Raw genomic sequence first — 26,192 nt, forward strand, 5'->3', positions numbered from 1 at the left:
TCAGGCATGCAAGGCAAGCGCTCTACCACTGAGCCACCTTCCCAGCCCTGCCTCTTCTATTTCCTTGAAGAATGTGGTTGCAATATTGATACGTATGGCATTGAATTTGTAGATAGCCTTGGGAAGTATTGCCATTTTCATGATGTTGATCCTTTCAATCAAGGAGCACTTTCTAAGTTCTGTTTTGATTTCCTTTTTCAGGTTTTTAAAGTTTTCATCATAGAGGTCCTTCACTTCTTTGGATAAGTTAATTCCTAGGTATTTTATTTTTTGTGGGGCTATTCCAAATGGAGTTGCTTTCCTGATTTCAGCCACACTCTTCTCATTGTTGGCATACAGAAAAGCCAATTGATTTTTGAGGGTTAATTTTATACTCTGCTACTTTGCCAAAGTTTCGAATCAGCTCGAGTAATTTGGGAGTGGAGTCTGTGGAACTCTTTAAATACAAGATCATGGCATCTGCAGAGAGGGAGAGTTTTACTTCATCTTTCCCTATTTGGATCCCCTTTATGTTTACATTTTGTCTTATTGCTGTAGCTGGCATTCTAATACTAAGTTGAAGAGAAGTGGAGAGAGTGGACATCCTTCTCATTCCTGAGTCAAGAGGAAATGGCTTTAGTTTTTCACCATTAAGTATAATGCTGGCTGTAGGTTTGTCATATACAGCCTTTATTGTATTGAGGAATGTTCCATGGATTCCTAATTTTTCCAGAGCCTTCATCATAAAGGGGTGTTGGATCTTGTCAAATGCTTTTTCTGCATCTATTTAGATAACCATGTGGTGTGCAGAACCTTTTTAATTTGATGCAGTTCCACTTGTCAATTCTTGTTCTTATTTCCTGAGCAGTTGGAGTAATATTCAAAAAAGCATTGCCCATGCCTATATCTTCCAGAGTTTTCCCGAGGTTTTCCTTTAGTAGTTTCAACATTTTAGGCCTTACATTACCACCAACACATTGGATTAATTCTTCAGTTTTCTGTCTGATCCTCAGGTGAACATTTGTCTAGCATCCTCTTTGATTTTCACCAAATTCTGGACTCCTGCACTCATTGTTCAATTCTGGCCTCCTACTTCCTTTGCCTTCCTGCCTTCCTTCCTTCCTTCCCTCCCTCCCTCCTTTCTTCCTCCCTTCCTTCCCTCCCTCCCTCCTTCCTTCCTTCCTTCTAGTAAGCTTCAGGGAAAGAATCTTGGCTTTAGTCCCCATATACCCACAATTGCTCTTCTCCCTGCTTCTGTTTTCTGATTATAATTAAAGCACAGTCTGTCTAAAGGAATGGAGTTCTGAGACACGTTACAACGTATATGAACCTGGAAGCATTAGGCTAAGTGAAATAAGACAGTATGGAGCAAATACGATAGGATTCTACTTATACAAATTCCCTAAAATAGACAAATCCATAGAGATAGGAGGTAGATCACAGGTTACCAGTTGTTGTGAGGAAGAAGGAAAGGTGAACTTATAAAAGATTTCTGTGTGGGAAAAATATAAATAATGATCATTGTTGCAGAACATGGTGAACTGTACCCTTAAAGTGGTGAAAATGCTTTTATATCATATGTATTGGAACAAGCCAGAAGACACACTAACTCCTTCTTGACCTGTCTTGGTCTCCTGCTGGGCCCTTCCCTCTTCCCTGCCACTTAAACATGAGGGTCCAGGTGTAGTTAACATTCCCACCTTATGGAGAAATCTCATGCAGTTATTACTCCTGTGTTTCTAGCTCAGAATTGTCCGAAGAGGCAGCCAGTCCCAGGTTAGGAATGATTACTTGACAGCTGGAGGCTCTGCTGGTTTAGCAATCCCCATATTCTCCAGCCAACCCCTTCCTCTTCCTCCCCTCAGTCAATCATTAGCCTCTCTTCTCCACCAGCCAGATGCCAAGACCAGACACTCAGCTGTGTCCCTGCTTCCTTTCCCCACATCTGTGTTCTCCTCACATCCTTTCTTCCCTATGTTCCCTCACCAGTGCTCCATCATTTATCCCACAGCTGCAGATCCGGCCCTAATTCTGACTCTTGCTTTTAGAAATTCCTCTTCTTTACAGGGCATTTTAGATTGATTTTCCTTTCCCCCTTTAAAAATATATATTAAAAATTATTTTAGCTGGGTACCGGTGGCTCACATCTGTAATCCTAGCCACTCAGGAGGCTAAGATCTGAGGATTGCAGTTTGAAGCCAGTCTGAGCAGAAAAGTCCTCATGAGACTCTTTATCTCTGATTGACCACTCAAAACCAAAAATGGTACTGTGATTCAAGAGATAAAGCATAAGCCTTGAGCACAAAGAGGCTCAGGGACAGCACCCAGGCCCCACATTATTATTGTAGAGGTGATGTACAGAGGGGTTACAGAAGTCAGTTAATGAATACATTTCCTTTTTGAACAACAATGATTTTCCTTACTCTTGCTGTCTTTTCTCTTTGCCCTCAATGTTTTGACCCTTTTCAACTTGAACATCAACTGGATGGAAGTCACCTTCTTGGTAAGACTATTTGTTATCTTCCTTCTGTGACTCTCTTCTTTATGATAGAGACCTCTTTCTGTAGTTTTATCTTTTGTAAACTTATAATTAAGTAGTTGTACAAATATGTTAGTCCCATAAGTCAGATTATGAGAATGATGAATCTTGATCAATGTCACCCCTTCTATGATTACCTAAAAAAATGTTTTTTAATGCCAATAGAGGGTTTGTACTCTTAGTTGGTTTGCATGCTCATGGCTGGCAGTCTACCTCAGGAACCATGTCTCCAGTTCCACTTTTTGCTGGTTAATTGGAGAAAGAATCTCAAGAACCTTTCTACACACAAATTGACTTTTCTACCTAGGTTGGTTTTGAACTGAGACCCTCCTGGTCTCAGGCTCCTGAGTATCAGCTAGGATTACAGGTGTGAGTTCCTGGTACCTGGCTTTTCTCTTCCTCTTGCCTAATGAAGATGTCCTAATTTGTTCAGGCTGCCATAAGGAAGCCTTGCAGATGAGGTGGTTTGGAAATGGCAGGCATTTATTTCTCGTGGTTAAGGAGGCTGAATTCAAGATGAGCATGCCAGCATGGCCGTGTTGTGGTGATGGCCTGTTCCCTGAGACACACACTACATTCTGGTAGTGTTCTTCCTAATCAATAGAGCCACTCCTCAGCATTCTTGCTCAGAGTACTCAGAACAGCATTGCGTTCCTCATGTTGGGAAAGGGATAGCTCATGGGGAAAGGTGTTAAACTGCTAAGTTCACTGGTTGAACACAGTTTGAACTTAGGAAACCCAATGTCAGAATGTCAGGGCTTTTTGTTTGCTTGTTTGTTTTTTGAACTCAGGGCCTCAAACTTGCTCGGCTGAAACCCTACCACTTAAGCCACTCTCTCATCCCTGCTTTTTGCTAGTTAATTGGAGACAGAGTCTTGTAGACTTTTCTGTCTGGGCTAGCTTTGAACCACAATCCTCCAGACTTGGATCTCCTGAGTAGGTAAAATTATAGACATGAACCACTGGTGTTTGACTCTAACTCAGTTATCCTAAAAATCACTATGTGCAAAACTTGTGCACCAATGCTAGTGATAGAATCCCAACTTGTCTTGATGGAGTAATCTCATTTCCTTAATCCTTTGAGGCTCCATTGAAATATTTGCTCCCATTTTTCCATCAGGCATGTTAGGCTAGCATGTTACTTTTAGCCACAATTGGTACCTGTCTAGGAGGATTAATGCCTTCATAATTATTTCTATAGATGATGTCACCTTGACTATGAGAGAAAAGAACAAAAAAGCTGTGCTTTAGCAAATAGCTTAAATTAATGTCAAAACGTGTAATAGACAGTAAGTACAAGCTTACACCATAAGAATTTATCTAGGAAAGTAATACAGTTTTTAGCTGAAACAAAGAAGCCTTAATGTCAATATTTGTAAGAAAATATTTGAGTAATAGCAAATGGACTGTTAAACAGCTATAAACAATTTCAGGCACCTGAATTTGTTTTAGAATGTAGGCTAAAACAAGTTAGACCTCAATGCCTGGTGGCCCTGTGACATGGAGTATCCCTGGACATCCAGCAGGTGGCACTCTTCCCATTGTGCACTAGGACTAAACAGAGGACCTTTTCCCCAATACAACGTAGCTTTAGAGATTTGCTTTCAGAAGAAAGGGTAGGCAGCAGTGGATGTCTTTGGCAACCACATGGTTGTAGGTTTTTTTTTTTTTTAAGTGAAAATTGTACAAAATAAAGTATCTCAATATGACGTTTTCATACTTGCATACCATGTACTTCCACCATATGCTCCTACTCATTCCCTTTTTGATCCACCAGAAACCCTCTCAGCTCTCATAATTTTTTTCCTTCAGTAGTCTAGATTCTTCATTTGTCTTTTTTATTTACTTGTCTATTTTATTTCACTTGACATTCCTGCAAATATGATCATTTTATTCTTCTTTATGGCTGAATAATTCTCCATTGTGTATACATACCTCATTTTCTTTACCCATTTATTTGTTGATGCTAATCTAGGCTGGCTCCATGACCTGCATAATGAGAATAGCAACACAATAAGCATAGATATGGAGGTATTTCTATTGCATGCTGACTTTGATTTCTTGGAGGTTATGCTCAGGAATGGTACAGCAAGATCATACGGTAGTTTTATTTTTAGGTTTTTGAGGAATCTCCGTACATATTTCCATAGTGTTTGCACTCGTTTACATTCCAACTGTGTGTAAGGGTTCCTTTCAACCTACATATTCGCCAGCATTTGTTGTTGTTTCCTCAAGGACAGAAACTCAGTGTCATTTTGATCTGTTTTTCATTTATGACTAAAGATGGTGAATATCTCTTCATGTTTTTAATGATTGTACTTCTTTTGAGAATTGGCGATTGAATTCATTTGCCCACTTACAGACTATTCTGAGTGCTTTTTTTGAGTCTTTATATAATCTAGATACTATTATTGGATGAATAATTGGCAAAGACTTTTCTCTCTCATTCTATAGGCTCTGGTCATTGTTTCACTAGGAACAGAAATCAATTCAAAGTGGATCAATGACTTTATGTAAGATCTGAAACTGCAACTACTACAGGAAAACATAGAGGAAACATTTAAGATCTAGGCACAGGCAGTGACTTTCTGAATAGCTCTCCAATAACTCAGGAAATAATAGCAAGAATTGACAAATGGGATTGCAACAAATTACAAAGCTCTGAACAACAAAGGAAATGACTGTAGCTTCTACAAAAGCAGCTGTGCTGGCCTGGTTTTATCCGCTCAGAAGATGTAACTACACATCGGAATGTCTCTTTGCTTCTAGAGTTTTACCATCCTTAATTTTAAGCCTTTATTGGTTTGGGCTAAAATGCTTGAATTTTTACTTTGAGTCTAAGGTTTTATGCATTGCTGAGGTCTATGCAAACCTATGAGAATTCATATTTGAAAGGCATGTTGAACAAATGTTTTTCAATCAAAAAAAATCTCTGCACCAAGTGCTGGTGGCTCATGCCTCCTAGCTACTCAGAAGGCTGAGATGTGAGGACAGTAGTTTTTGAAGCCAGCTAGGTAGTTTTTGAAGCCAGCTTGGGGAAGAAAGTCTGTGAGTCCCTTATCTCCAGTTAACCACCCCAAAAGCTGGAAGTAGAGTAGTGGCTCAAGAAGTATATTGCTAGCCAGCCTTAAGCAAAAAAGCACAGGGACAGTGCCTAAGCTCAAGCCCCAAGATCAGCACCAAAACAAACAAAACCTGGTTTTTTATTTGTTTGTTTGTTTCCTACCGAAGGAAGACATACATACAAGCAAGCACATACACATTCAAGAAACAAGAATGAAGGACGGGCAAGGAAACTAACTTAGTGGTAGAGTGCTTGCCTTGCATGCATAAAGCCCTGGGTTTGATTCTTCAGTAACACATAAACAGAAAAGGTTGGAAGTGGCACAGTGGCTCAAGTGGTAGAGTGCTAGCCTTGAGCACAGAGATGCTCAGAGACAGCGCCCAGGCTCTGAGTTCAAGCCCAAGGACTAGCAAAAAAAAGAATCATGAATGAGCAGAAATTGAAACCCTCCTTCTACAGCTACCTCTAGAAAAGATTTTGCTCAGCTTCACTTTCTCTCTCATTTATATTGTGAGTACAAATGCTACTTATTTTTTCAAGTATATAATCAAAATATAATAGAATTACTCTTTTCCTTTCCAAAATTGGTACTGACGGTTGCCCCCACAAAATCTGATATATGTTGCTCACAAAACAAATGTAGTATAATCAACATATAAAGAAAAATATGGAACACTGACAAAAGCCAGCATATGCCTGTAATCCTAGCTACTCAAGAGGCTGAGAAACTCCTTTGTACAACTACTTAAAGATAATAAAAATATTTTTGAAATAAAATAAATACAGTAAAAGGAAGGGGTTGAGATCTGAGGATCATGGTTCAAAGTGAGCCTAGACAGAAAAATCTGTGAGATTCTTATTTCCAATTAATCAGCAAAAAGTTATAGAGTACCAGCCATGAGGGAAAAAGCCAAGTGATAGCAAGAGCCTATGAGTTCAAGTCTGAGTGCTGGCATATACACACACAAAAATATTTGCCCTAGTCGGACACCTGTAGCTAATGCCTGTAGTACCAGCTACTCAGGAGGCTGAGATCTGAGGATCATGATTTAAGTCAGCCTGGGCAAAAAAGTCCTCTGTGAGATTCTTTTTTTTGTTGTTGTTGGTCGTGGGGCTTGAACTCTGGGCCTGAGCACTGTCCCTCAGCTCTTTAGCTCAAGGCGAGCGCTCTACCACTGCTACAGCGCCACTATCTGTGAGATTCTTATTTCCAGTTAACCACTACAAAACTGGAAGTGGAGCTGTGGCTCGAAGTGGTAGAACATTAGCCTTGAGCTAGGCCCTGAGTGAGTTCAAGCCCTACAACTGACAAAAACAAAAACAAAACAAAACAAAAACTCCAAAACAAAAAACCTTATCCCCAAACTAGTCAAAATTTCTTTCTTTCTTTCTTTTTTTTGCTAGTCTTGGGGCTTGAACTCAGGGCCTGGGCATTATCATTGAGCTTCTTTGTGCTCAAAGCTAGCCCTCTACCACTTGAGCCACAGTACTACTTTTATTTTTGGTCTTTTATAGCTTTTTTCCCCCCAGAGCTGAGGATGGAGCTCAGGGCCTTGCACTTGCCAGGATTTAGCTCTTCCACTGAGCTAAATCTACAATCCACATATGCCCACTTTGACAACATGGAAGGTAGTCTTAGAAAACTCTAGTTATTTCCTAAAATCATGAGTTAAGTCAAGATCAGAATAAAGACTGAAGTCACTTTTTCTACCCTGGAATTCACATCCGCCAGACAGCATGCATTAGACAATTACAACAGCTGGTAAGCAGAGGGGCTTCTCTTTCAAAACATCATGAAATGACTTTTAACACTTCATTTTGTATAAAGACCCTATAAACATCAGCCTGCAAGAGATAACAGACCAGATTGTCTTATAGCATACATAACAAGAGAGAGGAAGAGAAGGGGTGGGGAAAGATAGGATGTTTCATTAACTTCACACTTTGCCTCTTGTGAGCATCATATTCACAAGAGACAATTCAATAAGCAGCATAGAAATATGCCTTGATAAGACAAAAGTAGCCATACGTTGCTTGGCTTATGCTTATAACTCTAGCTACTTCAGGAGACTGAGATCCAGAGTTGCGATTCAAAGCCAATCAGGACACAAGAGTCAGTCTGAGAGTCTCCATCACCAATTAACCAGCAAAATGCTGGACTGGAGGTGTCACTCAAGTGGTAGAATGCCAAGCACAGCAAAGCTGAGTGAGCTCAAGGCCCTGAGTTTAAGCCGTAGTACTGGGATAAACAAAGAAACCTATTATGTATATTTACCAGTCAATCAAGTAATTACATGGTTCCAACTTCTGTGTCACAAGACAGTGAAAGGTATTTTGGAAGTACAAAGAAGAGACTGTATCTTAACGGCAGGCAGCTAAATCCCCCAAGATACAGATACACTAAACAAATGATAGCCTAATAAATAAAGGACTCATGGTTTATGACATGCAAACCAATTTCCAAACACACACACTTTAAGGTATTAAATGTCTATTAAGCTAATTTACAGCTAAGTGCCAGTGGCTCACATCTGTAATCCTAGCTACTCAAGAGGATGAGACCTAAGGATCACAGTTTTAAGATAGCCCCCACAGTAAAGTACCTGTGAGACTCTTATCTCCAATTAACCACTCAAAAACCAGAAGTGGTGCTGTGGTTCAAGTGGAAGAATGCTTGCCTGAACACAAAGAGGCTCAGGGATAGTGCCCAGGCCCTGAGTTCAAGCCCAAGGACCAGCCAAAAAAAAAAAAAAGCTAATCTAAATGGGAGGAGTGAATTTTATTTCAATAAAAATACTAGAATAGCCGGGTGTTGGTGGCTCAGGCCTATAATCCTAGCTACTCCGGAGGCTGAGATCTGAGGATGGAAGTTGAAAGCCAGCTTGGGCAGGAAACTTCATGAGACTCTTATCTCCAATAAACCACTCAGAAAACGGGAAGTGGTGCTGTGGCTCCAGTGGTAGAGTGCTAGCCTTGAGCTGAAGAGCTGATGGACAGCGCTCAGGCCCAGAGTTCAAGCCCTATGACCAACAAAATAAATAAAATAAAATAAATGTTAGAATAGTAATTTTAGCATATGGTATTTACCTGAAATGATCTGAAGAGTATTTTTAGTACAACATGTACTGATGCAGTACAGACACTAACATTGTCTCAGAAATGTTCCAAACTTGATGATTTGAGTCATATGAAATTGAATCTGGTTCACAAAGTTATTGAAATGCTTGGAGACTCATTTTTAATGTGTGCTTAATAAAATGATACTCACATAGGATTTACAAATATTAAATACCATGACTAAAATAATGAATTCTTTAATTTTTCTTATAAACCATTGGGAGGAAATGAACTTTTATTTGTTGGGGAGGGGGGAATGGGAGGAAAAGAAAGCATTCTTAATGCAAGCAGCAATGATCTTTGAGATCCAATTAAATTTTTACTTTCTCTAAAAAGATTGTTTTCTTGTTCAAGATTGTTTCCTTGATTACTGGTGATAATCTTAACCTTTCCCCAAATGCTTTCAATGGTACTTAATATATATGGTCAGTGCCTTACAGCCCTGATCACACTTGATTTTCACACCAGCTCAGGAAACAAGATCTATTAGCTTCACTTGACTGATAGAGAAGCTCAGACAAGTGCCATAGTTTGGTTTGGGAATACTTTCCTCCAAAAGATTCATGTGAGGGAAGCTTGGTCCCCAGCACATTTGATTATTGAAAGGTGATGGAGCCCTCAGGTGGTAGGGCCTAGCAGGAGGAAGTTAGGTTACTGGAGGTGGTTCCCTTGGAGGGGATGTTAGAATCCCAATGTCTTTTCTCTTTCCTTGAATTTGTGGCTGCCATGGGACAAGCAGCTAGCTCTTCTACATACATGTTCTTGCCATGATATTCTGTGGTATCACAAGCCCAAAGGCAAAGGACCAGGGGATCATGGTCTGGAATATCTGAAATTCTGAACCAAAATAAGGCTTCCTTTTTTTCCCCCTCTAAGTGTTGGGGATGGAATTTATGCCTTGTACATTGTAGACAGATGTTCTACCATTGAGCTATATCCCAGCCCAGCTCTTTTTCCTTGTAAGCTGATTATCTCAAGTGTTTCATGTGAGGTTTACAGAAAGGAGACTGCCACAAGGCTCAGGCAGAAAAGAGTTTATGGGCTGGGGGAGGGGGGGGGGGGGGGGGAAGCAAACTGCTGGCCAGCATGAGGTGCAAGTGTGCAGAGAGAGAAGAGAGAGAGAACTTGTGGTTGAGAGGGATTATATAAGGAGAGGTGGGGTGGTGTGACTACACTAGATGTACAGAGCTTGGGGAACCTCTCATTGGCTGAAGGAGGCTTGACTGGGGCGGTTCAGGAAGTGACCTCAATGGATGAGGAAGTGACCTCAGAGTCTAGGGTCTTTTGCTGAGTCACAATCAGGTGATTGACAGTCAGGTGAGTACTGGTTTCAGACATGTGATTTCTGCTAAGGCCACACTCTTGTGTTTCTCAAAGAGGAAAGCGGGGAGATGGCTGTTCTCCCCAGCAGACCTAACATTTTGTATAGCAATGGGAAGCTAACTAAGACCACAGGTAAGTGGAGGTGGCTGAAATCCTTGGTACTCAGGAAGCTGAGATCTTAAGATTGTGGTTTGAAGCTAGATTGGGCCAGAAAGGTCCATGAGATTTTTATCTCCAAAAAGAAAAAAAAAAGCCAGAAAGCAGAGGTATAGGTCAAGTGATATAGTGCCAACCTTAAATGAAAAAGCCAAGTGAAAGTGTGAGGCCCTGTGTTCAAGTCCTAGTATTCTCTCTCTCTCTCTCTCTCTCACACACACACATACACACACACACACACACACACACACATGCACACAAACATGACCACAGGTAAATGAAGCGACTTGACAACATCACATGCCCTGCTAGTGATTCAAAGATAAAACGAATTTTAATGCTCCATCATTCAAATTTTCCTTGCACCTTGTTCTACCTGTCCATCTTGCAAAAGAGAAAAAAAGAAGAATAGATTGGAATGATGGTTTTCTCTCCAAGAATTCCTCATCAAGATCCCCCATAAAGCCTGTAATCCTAGCTATTCAGGAGGCTGAGATCTGAGGATTGCAGTTCAAAGCCAACCCAGGCAGGAAAGTCCGTGAGACTCTTCTCTCCAATAAACCACTAGAAAAGCAGAAGCGGCGCTGTGGCTGAAGTGGTAGAGCACTAGTCGCTGAGAGACAGTGCCCAGGCCCAGGGTTCAAGCCCCACAACTGGAAAAAAAAAAGATCCCCCAATAAAACTGTACTTCTGAAGCCAGGTGTCAGTGGCTCATGCCTGTAATCCTTGCTACTCAGGAAGTTGAGATATAGGGACCACAGTTTAAAGCCAGGAAAAGGCTGGGCAGGAAAGTCTGTGAGACTCTTATCTCCAATTAACCACCAGAGAACTAGAAGTGGCGCTATAGCTCAAGTTTTAGAGCATTCTCCTTGAGATGAAGAGCTAGGGGGTGGGGGTGAGGGGGGAGAGCGTAATGCCCAGGCCCAGAGTTCAAGCCCCAAGACCAACAAAAACAAACAAACAAAAAAGATCTATACTTCTGGTGTGAGATCTGAATTCATTTTCTTCTGTAACTATAGACATGATAGCAATTTATATAATGAAAGTCGTTACTGCTCTACTTCATTCTAAGCCAACTAACATAATGACAGATGAGTTAAACTGGATAGTTTCCATTGTTGCATTGTTATCTGAAAATGCTCTTTAGTCACTGAAATCAGAGCTCTGAGGCTAGATTATTGCATTTTACATCTCATTCACCATTTTATTCAGTGGTTATCTACCGAACATCTACCATGTGCCAGATTCTGTCCTAGATATTTGAGATATATCAGAGGGCATAACGAACAAATACTTCCCTTAGAGAAAAACATAATAACCAAACAAAGGAGCTTTTTTTTTTAATCCTAGAAAGCAAAAACAAGGACAATCATTCACATTGTGGCTTATAGTTCAGCAGGGGAAGACAGAAAGCAAAGAAACCAGGACAAGGGGCAGAAATGAGGAATAGTTTTTAGATGAAGGGCCAATCAAATCATCAGAGACATTAGCTTGTCAGTGGAGATTTGAATGAGCTGAGACACTTACCTAGGGAGTGGCTTATGTAATTGTCAGAGGATATGTAGTGTAGGCATAAGAAAACATGTGCAAAGGTCCTGAGCTTCAAGTATCTTGGAGCAAAAAGGCTACAGGGGCTAGGTCAGAGAGCAAGAAGGAAATTGATCATAAATAAGACTGAGAGAAAACCTTTTCCTGGGAGGTTATGGACTGCTTTGTCTCTGCAGAAGGGAGACCGGGTAGGAGGCTACTAACACAATCAAGGTGAGGAAAGATGGCAGCAGAGGATACTGGCTGGACACTACACATATTTTCAAAGTAGAATTAACAGAATTTACTACTGGATTGACATGTAGGCTGTGCAAGACTCTGTGTGTGTGTGTGTGTGTGTGTGTGTGTGTGTGTGATGTGATATTACCAGTGCCAGTGACTAACTTTAAAAACAGTCCTCTTCAGGCCTGCTTCTGGTATGTGCTGACCATTGGACTTAACGTCATATGAATAGTAGGTGCTAAAAATCTGATAACTGGGCTAGGAAGGTGGTTCAGTGGTAGAGTGCTTGCCTTGCATGCATGAGGCCCTGAGTTTGATTCGTAAGCAACACATACGCAGAAAAAGCTGGAAGTGGTGCTGTGGCTCAAGTGGTAGAGCACTAGCCTTGAGCTATAGAACTGAAGGACAGTGCCCAGGCCCAGAGTTCAGGCCCTACGACTGGCAAAAAAAAAAAATAATAATCTGACAACTAAGCTGGGACTAGTGGCTCATGTTTATTCCCCTAGCTTCTGAGGAGGCTGAGATCTGAGGATCTTGGCTCAGTGCAAGCCTGAGCAGGAAAATCTGTGAGACCCTTATTTACAAGTAATCAACAAAAAGCTGTAAATGGAGCTGTGGCTGTCCAGTCCAGGACTGACACACACACACACACACACACACACAGAGTGAGAGAGAGAGGGAGAAGCTGGCAAGCTTGTGGGACCGGACAAATGTCTTCTTCCATGTTTCCAATTTGGCTCAGAGAAGATCTGCACTTCTAGGTGTAAGGACAGATTTCCACTAGGTCGCAGAAAGTTTCATGGCTGGAAGTATATTGTAGGATCCAGCATAATTTCTGCCCTTTCTGTCTCCTTTTCCACCCATTTATTTCCCACAGTCTATTTGGTCCAACTTCTTGGCTGCTGGAAGGTATAGCTCATCGCTGGTTCCCATATTCCAGCAGCCATAGGAGGTCCCTGGAGAGCTTGTGGAAACACACTGCTGGGCCCCACTCCCAGTTTCTAAGTGTGTGTGTGTGTGTGTGTGTGTGTGTGTGTATGTGTGTGTGTAGGATAGAGAGACAGGGAGCTAAACCCTTAGATTTCTAACAGGTTCTCAGGTTCCTAGGTGGTGTTAGAACTCAAACTCCTCATCTCCCCTCCTCCTCCTCCTCCTCCTCCCTTCTTTCCTCCCCCTTGAATTCATAGCCTGAGCTCTTTTTTGCTCAAGGCTAGCTCTCTACCATTTGAGCCAGAGTACCACTTTCAGCTTTCTTTCTTTTCTTTTGGTTATTAATTGGAAATAAGATTCTCATGGACTTTTCTGCCCTGGCTAGCTTTGAACCACGATCCACAGATCTCAGCTTCCCAAGTAGCTAGGACTAAAGGCGTAAGTCACCAGCACCTGCCCCCCCCCCCTTGCTGGCTCTTTCTCCTTTTGGATGCAGAACTTCCAGCTTACTAGATAAGTAGTTGCTGTACCACTTGAGCCACACCTCCAGCTTGTTTTGCATTTTTTTTGAGATGGAACATTTGGGTTTTGCATTGCCAGCTTCAGACTTCTTTAACAATGGCCTCCTACTGCAGTTGACTGAGATGGGTCTAGCCAGCTCTTAGGCTTGATTCACCTTTAGACATAATCGTCGTGATCTCTACAATTCTCAAACTTTGGGAGTAGCAGAGATTACAGGTGTACACCAGCCCCACCCTGCCCCAAAGGTGCTTCTTGAACTGGAAGGCAAGCCAAGTATTAAGATCTTGACTTCCCCTGGGGGAGTGTGACTATAATGGCCCCAGCTCTCAGAGAGCCTCAGAAAATGGTCCACTTCTTCCTAGAACTTCCTCCACTGCCCTTAATCGTTAAAAAAAAAAAAAAAAAACCAACGTAGGCCAAGAGTGCCAGGCCCTGGTGCCTCACACCTGTAATCCCAAGTACTCAAAAGGCTGAGATATGAGGAGCACAGTTCAATGCCAGGCTTGGAGGGAAAGTCTGTGAGACTCTGATCCCCAATTAACCACCAAAAAGCCAGAACTGGGCTGGGAATGTGGCTTAACGGTACAGTGCTTGCCTAGCATGCTTGAAGCCCTGAGTTCGATTCCTCAGTGCCACATACACAGAAAAGGCCAGAAGTGGTGGTGTGGTTCAAGTGGTAGAGTGCTAGCCTTGAGCAAAAGAAACTCAGGGACAGTGCCCAGACCCTGAGTTCAAGCCCCAGGACTGGGGGGGGGGGGGCGGAAAGCCAGAAGTGTAGCTGTGATTCAAGCGGTAGAATGTGAGTCTTGAGTGAAAAAGCTCAGGGACAGTGCTCAGGCCCTGAGTTCAAGCCCCAGGACCTGCGCATATGTAATAAAAGTGGGCGAAGAGAGGAGCGGGAAGCCCTGGCAAGGCAGAGCGGCGCAGCGGCGCGGCGCGGGCGGGAGGCCTGCCCGAGGCCAGCCCACCCATCCTCCGAGGGCGCGGACCGGAGGAGGCGCCCTAGAAGGCGACGCCTCTCGGAGGAAGTCTGTCCAGGAGTAGGCGAGCCGGGCTCCCAGACGCAGCCAGCGGCGGGAGCGAGCGGCGGGTCTCGTCGGGGGGCCGAGCTGTCGGTGGTGCCCGGGACGCGCGCGCGCTGGGCAGTCGGGGCGGCGGTAGGCACCGCGGGCAGCACCACCCACCGCCATGGGCGGCTCGGCCTCCAGCCAGCTGGACGAGGGCAAGTGCGCCTACATCCGAGGTACCGCGGGGACCCCACGCGCCTTCCTACCCGACCCGATCTCGGCGGGGCCGGGGATGGCGGGGGCGCATCCCGCCGCCCGCAGCCGGGTTCCCTGCGCGCCAGGCCGGGCGGCTGCGGTGGGGACTGCGGGGTGGCGGCGACGCGCCGAGGGACGTGTGGGAAAGTCAGGTGCAGGACGCAGGGACCCGGGGACTTGGCGCTCCGGCTCTGGCCGCCCCAGGGTCAGTTCTGCTGGTGATCGTCCCTCATCCCCCACCCCTCCGTCCGGAAGCACCTGGTGTTGGGGTACCCGGCGCCCTAGTAACTCCGCGGGAGCAGGTTTTGAAAGAGAGCGAGCGAACGAGCCGGAGAACAGCGGGGATGCCCCGGCCTTGCTGAGATTTCCCTCCGGGGATCCCTGACCCCGGCCAGCAGCGGACTTTCCACGGAAAGTTGGCTGGCTTTGGTGACAGCTCGGGGCGGTGGGGCCCCGCTGGCACCGAACTGGAGAGCCCTGGCAGGGTGACTTCCTGAGTTCTCAGGTTGTGTGCTTCCCTACCCTCCTCCAGTGGGGGGGTGGGTGGCAAAAGAGGAACCCCCCCCCCAACCATGAGTGTTTTGTAACAGTTGCTAAAGTGACGGAAGGACAGAAACTCATCTTGGGAGATCGGCCGAGATAGGGTGACTCAGACGAGAGCTAGAGGCAGGAGAAAACCGAACCGAGCTGAAACTTCAGGAAGTCACAAGTCGGCCGCGACACCTCCAGCCCTCCCCCCCCTCCCCGCCCCCCTCGGCCTTCAACCACACCCTAACCTGGGGAGGGGGGCGGTTCTGAGAGTTTCAGCTGCTTCTTCCCTCTCCCCTTCCTTGCTGCACACATCCCTTTAAAACTAGGTGCCAGATTCTTCAAGTGTTACCTTAAGTCTTTAAAAGAAATGGTTAAGCTGTTCCTAGCAGCACCCTTTTCTGAACCTTGAACTTTTTCCCAAGAGGAAAGCGTTTATTTGGTGTCCTGATTCCGTATTTGTTGATCACTATGGCATGTTAAACCATTTTAATAAGAGGTCCGCTCGGGGCGCTCAAAGAGCAGTGTACAGTAATCGGTTTTCCCGATTCCTGCTCGGCGGTCTTGGAAGGGAGAGAATTATCAACCACCCACGCTGTCAGGGAATAAAACTTAGTCTCACATACCCTTCTGCCATTGTTTATTAAAAAGGAGGAGAGATGGATATTTTATTTAGCTAAAGAAAACCTGCCATCCTTTTAAGAATCTGGACAAGGAAATGAAGAGCAGGGTAAGAAGGGTGTGTACTTGGTCCCTAGCAAAAGTGGGTGTGTAGTACTTATAAGACTGTGTCTAGCAGTGTGCTAATGATTCATGCTCATAAGGCTGAGATCTGAGAATCTCGGTTTGAAGCCAGCCAGAGCAGAAAAGTCTGTGAGACTCTCATCTCTAGTTGACCAGCAAAAAGTCAAAAGTGGAGGTGTAGTTCAAGTGGTAGAGCACCAGCTGTAAAGGAAAAAGCCAAGTGAGAGCAAGAGGCCCTGAGTAAAGTGCCAACACACACACACACACACACACACACACACACACAGAGTGTCCCTAGAAAATGGTAGAAGGGCCTAAAATAAAAGCATAATCTCACAGTAATCTTGTGAAGCCTAAAAGGTGATGTATTTAGTTATATTACCACCTCAAAGTCATGACCTTTCCATTGACACAACAATTAAACTCACATAAGAAAACATTCTTTCAAAACTAAATTATTTCAAAACTAAATTATTACTCATACAATAATATAAGAGGAGCTGGGAAGGTGGCTCAGTGGTAGAGCACTTGCCTTGCATGCATGAGGCCCTAGGTTCGATTCCTCAGCATCACAGAAAAAGCTGGAAGTGATGCTGTGGCTCAAGTGGTAGAGTGCTAGCCTTGAGCTGAAGAGCTGAGGGACAGCACCCATGCCCAGAGTTCAAGCCCCATGACCGACAAAAAAAAAAAAAAAAGAAAAGAAAAGAAAAGAAAAAAAGACATGGCCCACAAAGTACATATAATGAATATATTTGAACAAATGAAGAGCAGCTTGTGTGACAGTTATTACATTCCCTAGTCTTGTCCAATTTTATCTCTTCCTATATCTGGGTGGGCACTTTGAAGGTAGGATGGAAGAAAAGAGTTAAAGCACCTCCAGATAAAATGAGACATAGCTCCATATGCAAGCACCGGGCTTGCCAAAGGAGAAAAGAACCTTGGAAACGTGGAAACAGCTCCCAGCACAAACTGTTGGCACATGAGCAAATGCAGATCACAGGGTTGGGATTTCTTGGTGGTTTTGAAGCCTCAGGACCCTGAATAAAGCCATAACCCTGTCTTTAGCCCTCTGCCCATTCTTTAATGTATAAATATCTGCAGGCTTTGATTTAATTTTAGTAAAACAATGAGAGATATGACAGTTCCACCGAAATAGGTTTACTATCTGTTTCTCATAAAGAAGCCATCAGTGAAATACGATGGAGTTGAAAGCTCCTGGAGCAGAGACAGAACTTTTATTGGCACTTGATATATTTTGCTAACCCAGAGAATAACTAGTCCATATATTTTGAATTTTCTTTTAACTTTATTTTGTATGTGTTGTAAGCAGCTGTACCTCCAAGATGCTGCTGACTAAATCTGTGTTTGCTTTCTGATGAATCATATAACAGCTGTCATGTGGCTTGCGTTCTTCCAAACTATGATAATCATGATGCATGTCTTGCAAATATATTGTTTCTTTATGATTTAGTCTACATGCAAACAGGTATCAGATGTTAAGGAATTATCTCCTTTCCAAATGTATCACTTTTGCACTAGTACATTCATGTTTTTCTTTTCTTTTTTTCCTTTCTCAATTCCTTCTTCTTATCCACTTTCTTTTTGGAGGTGCTGGAGATTGAGTACTACTACATAAGTGTTCTACCACTTAAAGTTGTACCTCCAGCTTTTTAGACTTCAGTTTGTTTGTAGATAGAGTTTTCTGCTTTGGCCTGGGCAGAGTGTAATCCTCTTACTTACATTTCCCGAGTAGCTGGGATTATAAGCAGGTACTGCCATATCCAGAGCAAGACCCATGTATCTTCAAAAAAGGAATTCACTTTTAGGATGGTCTAGTAACTTCCTTGATAAAGTGTTTCTATTAATAAACGATATTGAGACTAACTCACTAATCTCACTAATCGCACTGCCATCTCTTGCCCTTCAGTGAGACTTTTAGCATTGATCTAATGAGGAGTGAATTTTATACAACCCTAGTACCAGTGATCAGTATAAGACATTCTTCTTTTCTATCTAATTGTGCATTAAGACTTCTTTTGGTTTGGCTGAAAACGAATTTTAGATAAGAAAAAAGAAAACGTACACAATGTGTTTTCCTGCATAAGCAATAATATCACTTCCTTTAAAAATTACAATTGAATTTTTAATGAGTCAAAAAGGAAAACAACTGTGAAATTCACTTAAAGAAGTCCTAGAAGGGTTGTAAAAGAGCTGGAAAAATCAGATTTTGGTTGTGGCTAGTGTGTACTTCTGGGCCTACTAGCAGCAAATAGGGGAACATTTTCTGGCCTCCTTCATCACTGCTTAGTCAGCTACACATGTGATGGGTCCAGTAGCTTTCTTGAAATGCTCATGAATGATTTGATGCTTTTAAAGAAATGGGTTTTAGCAGGGTGTCATTTACTTATGCCTATACTCCTTGCTATTTGGTAAGCTGAGATTGGGAATGTCAAGTCTGAAGGCTAATCCAGGATGAGTTCATGATATTTTTTTTTTTTCTGAATGGACACAGGGCTCGGTGGTGAGCTCCTGTTATGCTAGCTATGATGGAAGCCCTAACATAGGACAATCATGCCTATCTGGGCAGGAAGAGAAAGCCTATCTTAATCAAAACCAGCAGAAAACAGGGTTGGAGGTGTGGCTCAGTGATAAAAGTAGCTGTCTATCAAAAAAAAACACACACACACACAAAAAAGTTTCATTTAAAAAAACTCATCAGTTTCTCTGAACAGAGTGCTCCCTTATTTATATTAATGGTTAACTTAGGTAGCTCTATCTAAAATGTAAGCTGGTGTATAAAATCTCCAGGGACAGAGTGGTGAACACAGAGAGCTGTTTTATAGTCTACTCAATCTACCCGAGTAATTCTAGTCCACACTTTCACTCATTTTTCAGTTACTTGTTGATGCATATAGAACTGGTCTGATTTATCTGACTAATTCTTATAGTGCTGTCTAAGAGTCCAGGTTATCTGGCTAGCACTGGCAGTACGCTGCGATGGCAGAGTTAGCATGTGGAATATGGTGGACCTTGTCAGATGACAACTCCAACATCCTCTCCCTGTTACTTTGTAGCAGAGATATTGTTCAGGTACTGAAACTCCTCCATGTGATGCTGGTTTGGCTCCTGAAGGGTGGGTGTTGATTGGTCTGTGCCCTTCCGCACGGTGGGTTGTCCTTGCCAGTGATTATACCTGGGACTGTCATGCAATTGCCATCTAGTCCATAACCCTGAAGGGATGATCCACTGGCTGCTTCTGGGAAAGTTTTCTCTCCATTTAAAAGGGAGAACAGGGAAGGGTACTTGCTCATCTTTTTTTTTTTTTTCTTTGTTGCAGCTGAAGGTGATGCTTGAAACTCTGTCTTTGTGTTGATGAGCAGCAAGGATTTAGCTTACAGAGGCAACAGTTGTGGAACGTGACAGAACAGAGCTAGTCTCCAAGAGAAGTTAGAAGCCTGGCAAACTTTGCTGATAGTATGCTCACACTGCCCCTAGGCTCTTCTTGGTATGCAAGATACAAAAATCCCCTTTCGGTATGAGTGGTAAAGATGGTTAGTTATTTCCTATCTCCAGTGGTCTCCCTCTCACATCACAGATGGAACTTCCAAATTCATGAATTTGGAATTTTCATGAATTGCTATAGTAAAGGTGTTTCCCAAGTTGTCTTGCAACTAGATGGAGCCATCTGAGGTTTGGCTCATGGACACAAGGAGAAGTGTCCTATGGTATTTCCAGAAAGTGTTGTTACATGGTAAGGGTGTGATGTTCTTTGTCCTGTCTCCCCACTGCCAGCTAGATGGTGAACTTGCAGGGAGCAGCCATATTGGACCTTGATATATCCTTGCAAGAAGAGGTTCATCCAGTGCAGGGTGACTAGACCCAAGGAGCCTGTGAGATCACACAGTAGCACCTCCATAACCAGCCCTGAAATACTTACTGCTGTATCTCAGTAAGAGAGAAACCATTTTATTTAAGCCATTGCTTTTTGTGGTATTCATTTTATCTGTAGACAAACTAGTACCCACAACCTACTATTCATAGCTGTTATCCATACCCTAACTAACAAAATTGTCTTGTGTTATTTTTGGCCCAAAGTATCCTAACAAATTCACAAAAGGCTACTTCCCTGGATCTCAGAAGATTTGATCCAACTATGGTAGAAAGTGGGTAATGATTGTAATATTAGTAATTGTCTAAGGTATTAATTTATAGAAATTAACTGATTCCTCTAAGAGTGGGATTGAAGCGCCTCAGATGGTAGTAGGAAACTGGGGAAAGAGGAGGGAGAGGGCCCTATATAGAAAATACATAAGTAGGGCTGGGAAAGTGGCTTGGCGGTAGAGTGCTTGCCTTGCATGTATGAAGCCCTGGGTTTGATTCTTCAGCACCACATAAGCATAAAAAGCCAGAAGTGGTACTGTGGCTCAAGTGTAGATCACTAGCCTGAGCTGAAGAGCTGAGGAACAGTGCCCGGGCCCAGAGTTCAGGCCCCATAACTGACAAAAAAGAAAAAAAAAGAAAATATATAAATGCACCCTGAGGTCTTCATATTCTGGCGTTAGACATGTCTTGAGGCATGCTAGACTGATGATGAAGCTAATAGGAGAACCAGATGAGGAACACTATGGCAGAGTGGGAATTTTCTGTGTCAGTCGTAATCTTCTGCTCCTTCAAACTTCATGAATGGAAACTAAGACTTTGAGAGTGGGAATCTTTTCAGAAAGTCCCCAAATCTAGTATTGCAGAGAATTGTGCATTGAGAGCTTTTTAGAAGATGCAATTGAAAAAAAATCCCACTAGATGGTAGACAGAGAAGTGACAGTTTTCTTCAGTATTTGTAGCATCAGTGGCCTTGTCTGGATTCTAATATAGGCCTTGATGAGCCCAAGTCCAATGCTGAATCAATAGCTGGTCTTAATGAGACATTTCCTTTTACTAGAAAGGCTGCAAGAAAACCACTCTATCAAGGGTATTCTAGTAATTACAATTACTGTGGGGTTGGAAGCCTGGCTTAGTTGGTAGAGCATCAGCCAATAAGCAAAAAGCATCAGCTACCGAGTTCAAGTCCCAGTCTTGGACTGAGAAAAGAAAAGAAAGAGAGAGAGAGAGAGAGAGAGAGAGAGAGAATATTTAGCTTTTTGCTGATTAATTGGAGATAAGAGTCTCTCTTGGATTCTTGGATTTATCTTTCCAGGCTGCCTCTGAACTGAGATCTTTAGTAGCTAAAATTACAGGCATGAGCCACTGACATCTGGTAAGAGTAATTTTTATTATTTGATTTTTGCTATAGATTACTTGAACTGGTTGTGGTTTCACTCTATTGTACTTTTGGGAGAGGTCTGAACTGAGTTCACAGGTAGAAAGTGCAACAGGAGGAGTGTCATTTATAGCAGTAGTTTCTAGTGTAATTAAAATAACTGTACTGTGATCATTTTATAAAATATGCAGTGTGAATTATGACAGTGAATTTTAATCGCCTAATCAAAATTTTACTTTTTTTAGTCAGCAAAAGTAAGTAACACCAGAAACAAGGTATGTATAACAAATTGCATTGTAAAATGGAGAATGAAGTCAGAAATGAAGATGAAAGTATAATGGGAAGGAAGAAACAAAGAATAAAAGCCCAATTTATCTACTGAAGTCTCATTAAAGCACTTTAGAGAAACATAGGAGTATAAAAACTAAAATTTTAGCAATTCCAAACTAAAACACACACACACACACACACACACACACAGCCCCAAATGCAATACAGATTTTGTTCTTTGAAACTGGAAAATTCATTTAAAAAAGAGACAAGAAATTTGCTGCCAACAGGAAAATACAAGCCAGCTTTCCAAAGCACTCTTTTCTTTGGTACTGCATACTTTTCTCACTTAGAGGAGGGAATAAAGGGTTTAGAGACATAAAAGCAATTAATTTAGCCTTGCAAATTGCAAGGTCTAGGACCTGAAGAAGTTCATATTTTTATGCTTGATGATGTAGGGAAGGAATCTTCAGGATTAGATTAAATGAATAGTTTTTTTCTAAGAACTCATAGTTTAAAGGAATTTTGGAAGAAGACTAAATGTATCTATGCCAAACCATGTGGGTAATTTTTGTCTTTTTCCTCTTAAGCACTATTTTTATTTTAAAACAACATATAGATTCAAAAACCACACACAGCAGACACTTGATGCATCATTATAACATAAAAAATGTAGCCACCACCTAGATCAGAGACAGAAAGAACTCTACTGGCTGTATCAGGAGCTTCCACATGCTCCATTCAGATTCTAGACCCCTTTTCTCTCCTCAGATAACCATGCTTCTCATCTCTCTCTCTTTTTTTTTGCTGCCCATCACACTACATTAAGAATACCAGCTCTTAGGATGTGTTTATTTAACTCACAATTCTGCTATCCTAGGTCCAACAGGGTGGTTCTATGTGGTTTTGCTGATGGTGGTTCTTGGGGCTTCTGTTTTTGGTGTACCTCATGGTGGCTGGAATTCATGAAAAGGATTTCTTTGCGGGTCACTTTTCTACATGGTCTCTCCAATAGAATATCAGTGGGTTAGTGTTTACTAGTAGGCCAAAACTTCTAGAAGCTGTCAAGACTTGTGACTTAGACCTACAAGGGTGTGACCATCCATTGCCAATTTCTGCTGGTTAAATCAAGTCATGCAAGTCATGAGGTCAACCCAGATTCTACAGGATGTCCCCCCCCCCCTGCATGAATATCAGAAGGTATGTTTAGGCAGGATCCTAGTCACAGGTGACCATACTACTAATCCTAGATTTTATAAAAATAATGACTCCCTTGAGATCATTATGGTTTGATCACTGAATTGTTGTTTTGTTTTGTTTCTTTTTACCGATAGCAGTGTTTGAACTTAGGACCATATATATACTTGTTAGGCAGGTGAGCTATCACTTGAGCCATACCTCTAGCTGTTTTTGCATTGCTATTTTTCAGGTAAAGCCTGGTGTTTATGCCTGGGCCAGCTGGACAACAATCCTCTTATTTATACTTCGCGCATCGTTGGGATGACAGGCACATACTGCCATGCCCAGCTTGCTGGTTGGGATGGGAGTTTATTAAATATTGTTCCCCTGGTTGGCCTTGAGATGTGATTCTTCTGATCTCTGTGTCCCAACAAGCTGGAATTACAGATGTGAGCCACTGCTTTTTTCCCTAGTTGTGCATTTTTTTTTAACTTATAAAAAGGGAAAAGCTACTTTGGTTTATAGTTTGGAAGGTTCTAGTCTAAGATCAGGTGGATCCATTGGTTTTGGCCTCTGGAGCCATTGGGCTCTGCCATTGCTGGATGATAACAGAGATTGTCTTAGAGACCTAAGGATTTTCTATAAGAGCTCACTTCCTCCAATGATGCCACCTGAGACCAAGCTTTTGGGAGAGAGGTACCAAATGATAACAACTAAGATGATATTTGATTAAAAAAAAAAAACAAAACTTAAGCCGGGTGCTGGTAGCTCACGCCTGTAATCCTAGCTACTCAGGAGGCTGAGATAGCGGTTCAAAGTCAGCCTGGGCGGGAAAGTCCGTGAGACTCTTATCCCCAATAAACCACTAGAAAACTGGAAGTGGCGCTGTGGCTCAAGCGGTAGAGTACTCGCCTGAGCTGAAGAGCGCAAGGACAGCGCCCGGGCCTAGAGTTCAAGCCCCGCGACCGACAAGAAAACAACACCCCCCCGAAAAAAAAAAAACAAAACTTAGAAAGAAGTAAAGGTAAAACCCCTTTCTTGGGAAGGACAGAAAGAACCTGAGGCAAAGGGCTGAGGTGGGCCTGGAATGTTCTGGGAAAGGAAGGAAGCCAGTCCAATTATACTTTTTTTTTTCCTGCTTATGTGGTGCTGAGGAATCGAACCCAGGGCCTCAGGCATGCAAGGCAAGCACTCTACCACTGAGCCACCTTCCCAGCCCATTTTTTTTTTCCAATCTTGGGGCTTGAACTCTGGGCCTGGGTGCTATCCCTGAGCTCTTCAGCTCAAGGTGAGTGCTCTACCACTTGAGCCATAGCGCCACTTCCAGTTTTCTGGTGGTTAATTTGAGACAAGTCTTTGAATCATGAGCCTCAGATCTCAGCCTCCTGAGTAGCTAGGATGTCAGGCATGAGCCACTGGTACCCAGCTTTCACTTGTATTTTCTACAGAGAGGTCATGAGACTTGATCCATCTTAGGGTCAAAACTTAGGGTCATTTTGTCAAAACTATAGGCTATGAGTTACTCTTCATTTGGAGGTGCATGATGTTGAGTTGTCTTTCCTTTTGTGATGTTATCAGCTCTCAGTGTTCATTGCCAGCCTAATTAACTCATTGGGATTGAAAAACAATCAGTTCTGCAATCTATAGTAGCAAAGAAACCTTTCTCAAATGGTTCCCTAGCAGACTACCAGATTACTTTGAACCCATATAAAAGTCTAAAAGCAAGTGTCACAAGAATCAAATGTAACTCAATGGCATGCCTGAACAAAGGCTACATCCTGTTTTAAATTTCATTTTATTTATTTATTGCCAGTTCTGGGGCTTGAACTTAGGCCCTGGGCACTGTCTGTAGACTTCATTAGCTAAGTGCTCTACCACTTGAACCACAGGGCCACTTCCGGCCTTTGCATGCTAGGCAAGCACTCTACCACTAAGTACTAAGCCACATTCTCAGCCCCAAATTTTATTTTAAATTAGTATACATGAATATTATAAGAGAGTTTTGTTGTGATAATTTCAAAGATTTGTACAGTGTACTCTGAACAAATTGATTCCCTACATTATATTCCTATTTATCCTCCCTGTCTTTTCAAAGTGTTTGGTGGGTTTAATTGTGCTATCTTTGTACACATGTACATGTGTATACATATATATGTGTATACATGTATACAAAGAAGCATAAATAAATATATAGAGAAAAGATAGAAGATACATATACTTTCAGCTCTCAGTGTCCTTTCCCTTCCCTCCCTTTCCACTGACCCTCTACCAGAGAGACCCCTTTTACATTCATGGCCCATTATCATCCTCCTCCTCCTTCTCCTCCTCTTCCTCCTCCTCCTCCTCATCATCACCATCATCATCATTGTCATTAAGTCTAGATTTCACAAATGAGTGGAAACATGCTATATTTGGCTTTTTGAGCATATATTGTTCAACCTATCTACCTCCAGTTCCATCCATTTTCCTGCACATGACATAATTTTATTTTTCTTTATGGCTGAATGCTACTCCATTTATTGTTTGTTGGGCACCATGGCTGATCCCATAGTTTGGCGATTATAGCTACAGAGCTATAGTAAACATACTTATTCAGGTATCTTTCTTTTTTTATTGTGAAAATACTGTATAGAGGTTACAATTACATGGGCAAGATAATGAGTACATTTTTTATCCAGCATTGTAGCCTCCTCCTTTGTTTCCCCTTTCCATCCCTTCCCATCCTCCCCCTGCCCCCCATCCCCCCTTCTCCCCCCCCACACACCAAAGTTGTAAAGTTCGTTTTTGACATAACGACTTGTACATCTCATTGTTGCAATGGGTCCACCTGTATCCCTATTTAAACATTTTGTTTTTCCCCTTCTCCTCCACAAATTATACCAGGTATCTTTCTTATATATTAATTTACTCTCCTTTGGATATACCCTAATGATATTTGGTTGGGGTCATAAGACAGGTCTGTTTTTATATTTGTGAGGAATCTCTGTATGATTTCTATTGTGGTTACATTAGGCTGCTTTCCTACTAGCACTGCATAAAGATTCATTTTCCTCCACCTTCTTGCCAGCATTTGTTATTGCTTGCTTTCTTGATGACATTGAGATTTTCTACCATTCTATGGATCATTTCTTGAAATCTGGTAATTGTTTCTTTTGATGTAAAGAAATGTTTGATGTATTCTCACTTATGAATTCTTGCTTTTATTTCCTGCAATTGGAGTACAAGTCACAAAATGATTATCTATGCCTATATCTTTCAGAGTTTTCTTATGTTTTCCTGCGGTAGTTTCAGATTTTCAGATCTTACACTAAGATCTTTGCTCCATTTGGAGTTGATTTTTATACATATAATAACCAATTTTCCCAATACCATTTGTTGAAGAGACTGTCTTTCTCCAATATATGTTTTTCACTCTTTGTAAAAAACCAGATGTGTGAAGCTATTTCTAGATTTTTCTATCCCATTGTTTTTTTTTTTAATTTAATTTTATTTTATTTGTGAACATACTGTACAGAGGGGTTACAATTGCATGGGCAGGATAATGCGTACATT

At 42.2% G+C, this 26,192-nt stretch overlaps 1 protein-coding gene across 1 annotated transcript in view; it reads left to right on the forward strand.

Annotated features, from left to right (window-relative positions):
* Positions 1 to 14,542: 14,542 nt before the first annotated feature.
* Fam129a (family with sequence similarity 129, member A) overlaps positions 14,543 to 26,192 on the forward strand; it is a 151,775-nt gene continuing 140,125 nt past the window's right edge. The window contains exon 1 of the mRNA XM_013021860.1: positions 14,543 to 14,643. Coding sequence (XP_012877314.1) covers positions 14,589 to 14,643 — 55 coding nt within the window. The 5' untranslated portion in view covers positions 14,543 to 14,588. The remainder of the gene's footprint in view (positions 14,644 to 26,192) is intronic.

This window comes from Dipodomys ordii, unplaced genomic scaffold (genome assembly GCF_000151885.1).
Source record: "Dipodomys ordii isolate 6190 unplaced genomic scaffold, Dord_2.0 Scaffold57, whole genome shotgun sequence".
In the NCBI taxonomy this organism is placed as follows: Eukaryota; Metazoa; Chordata; class Mammalia; order Rodentia; family Heteromyidae; genus Dipodomys; species Dipodomys ordii.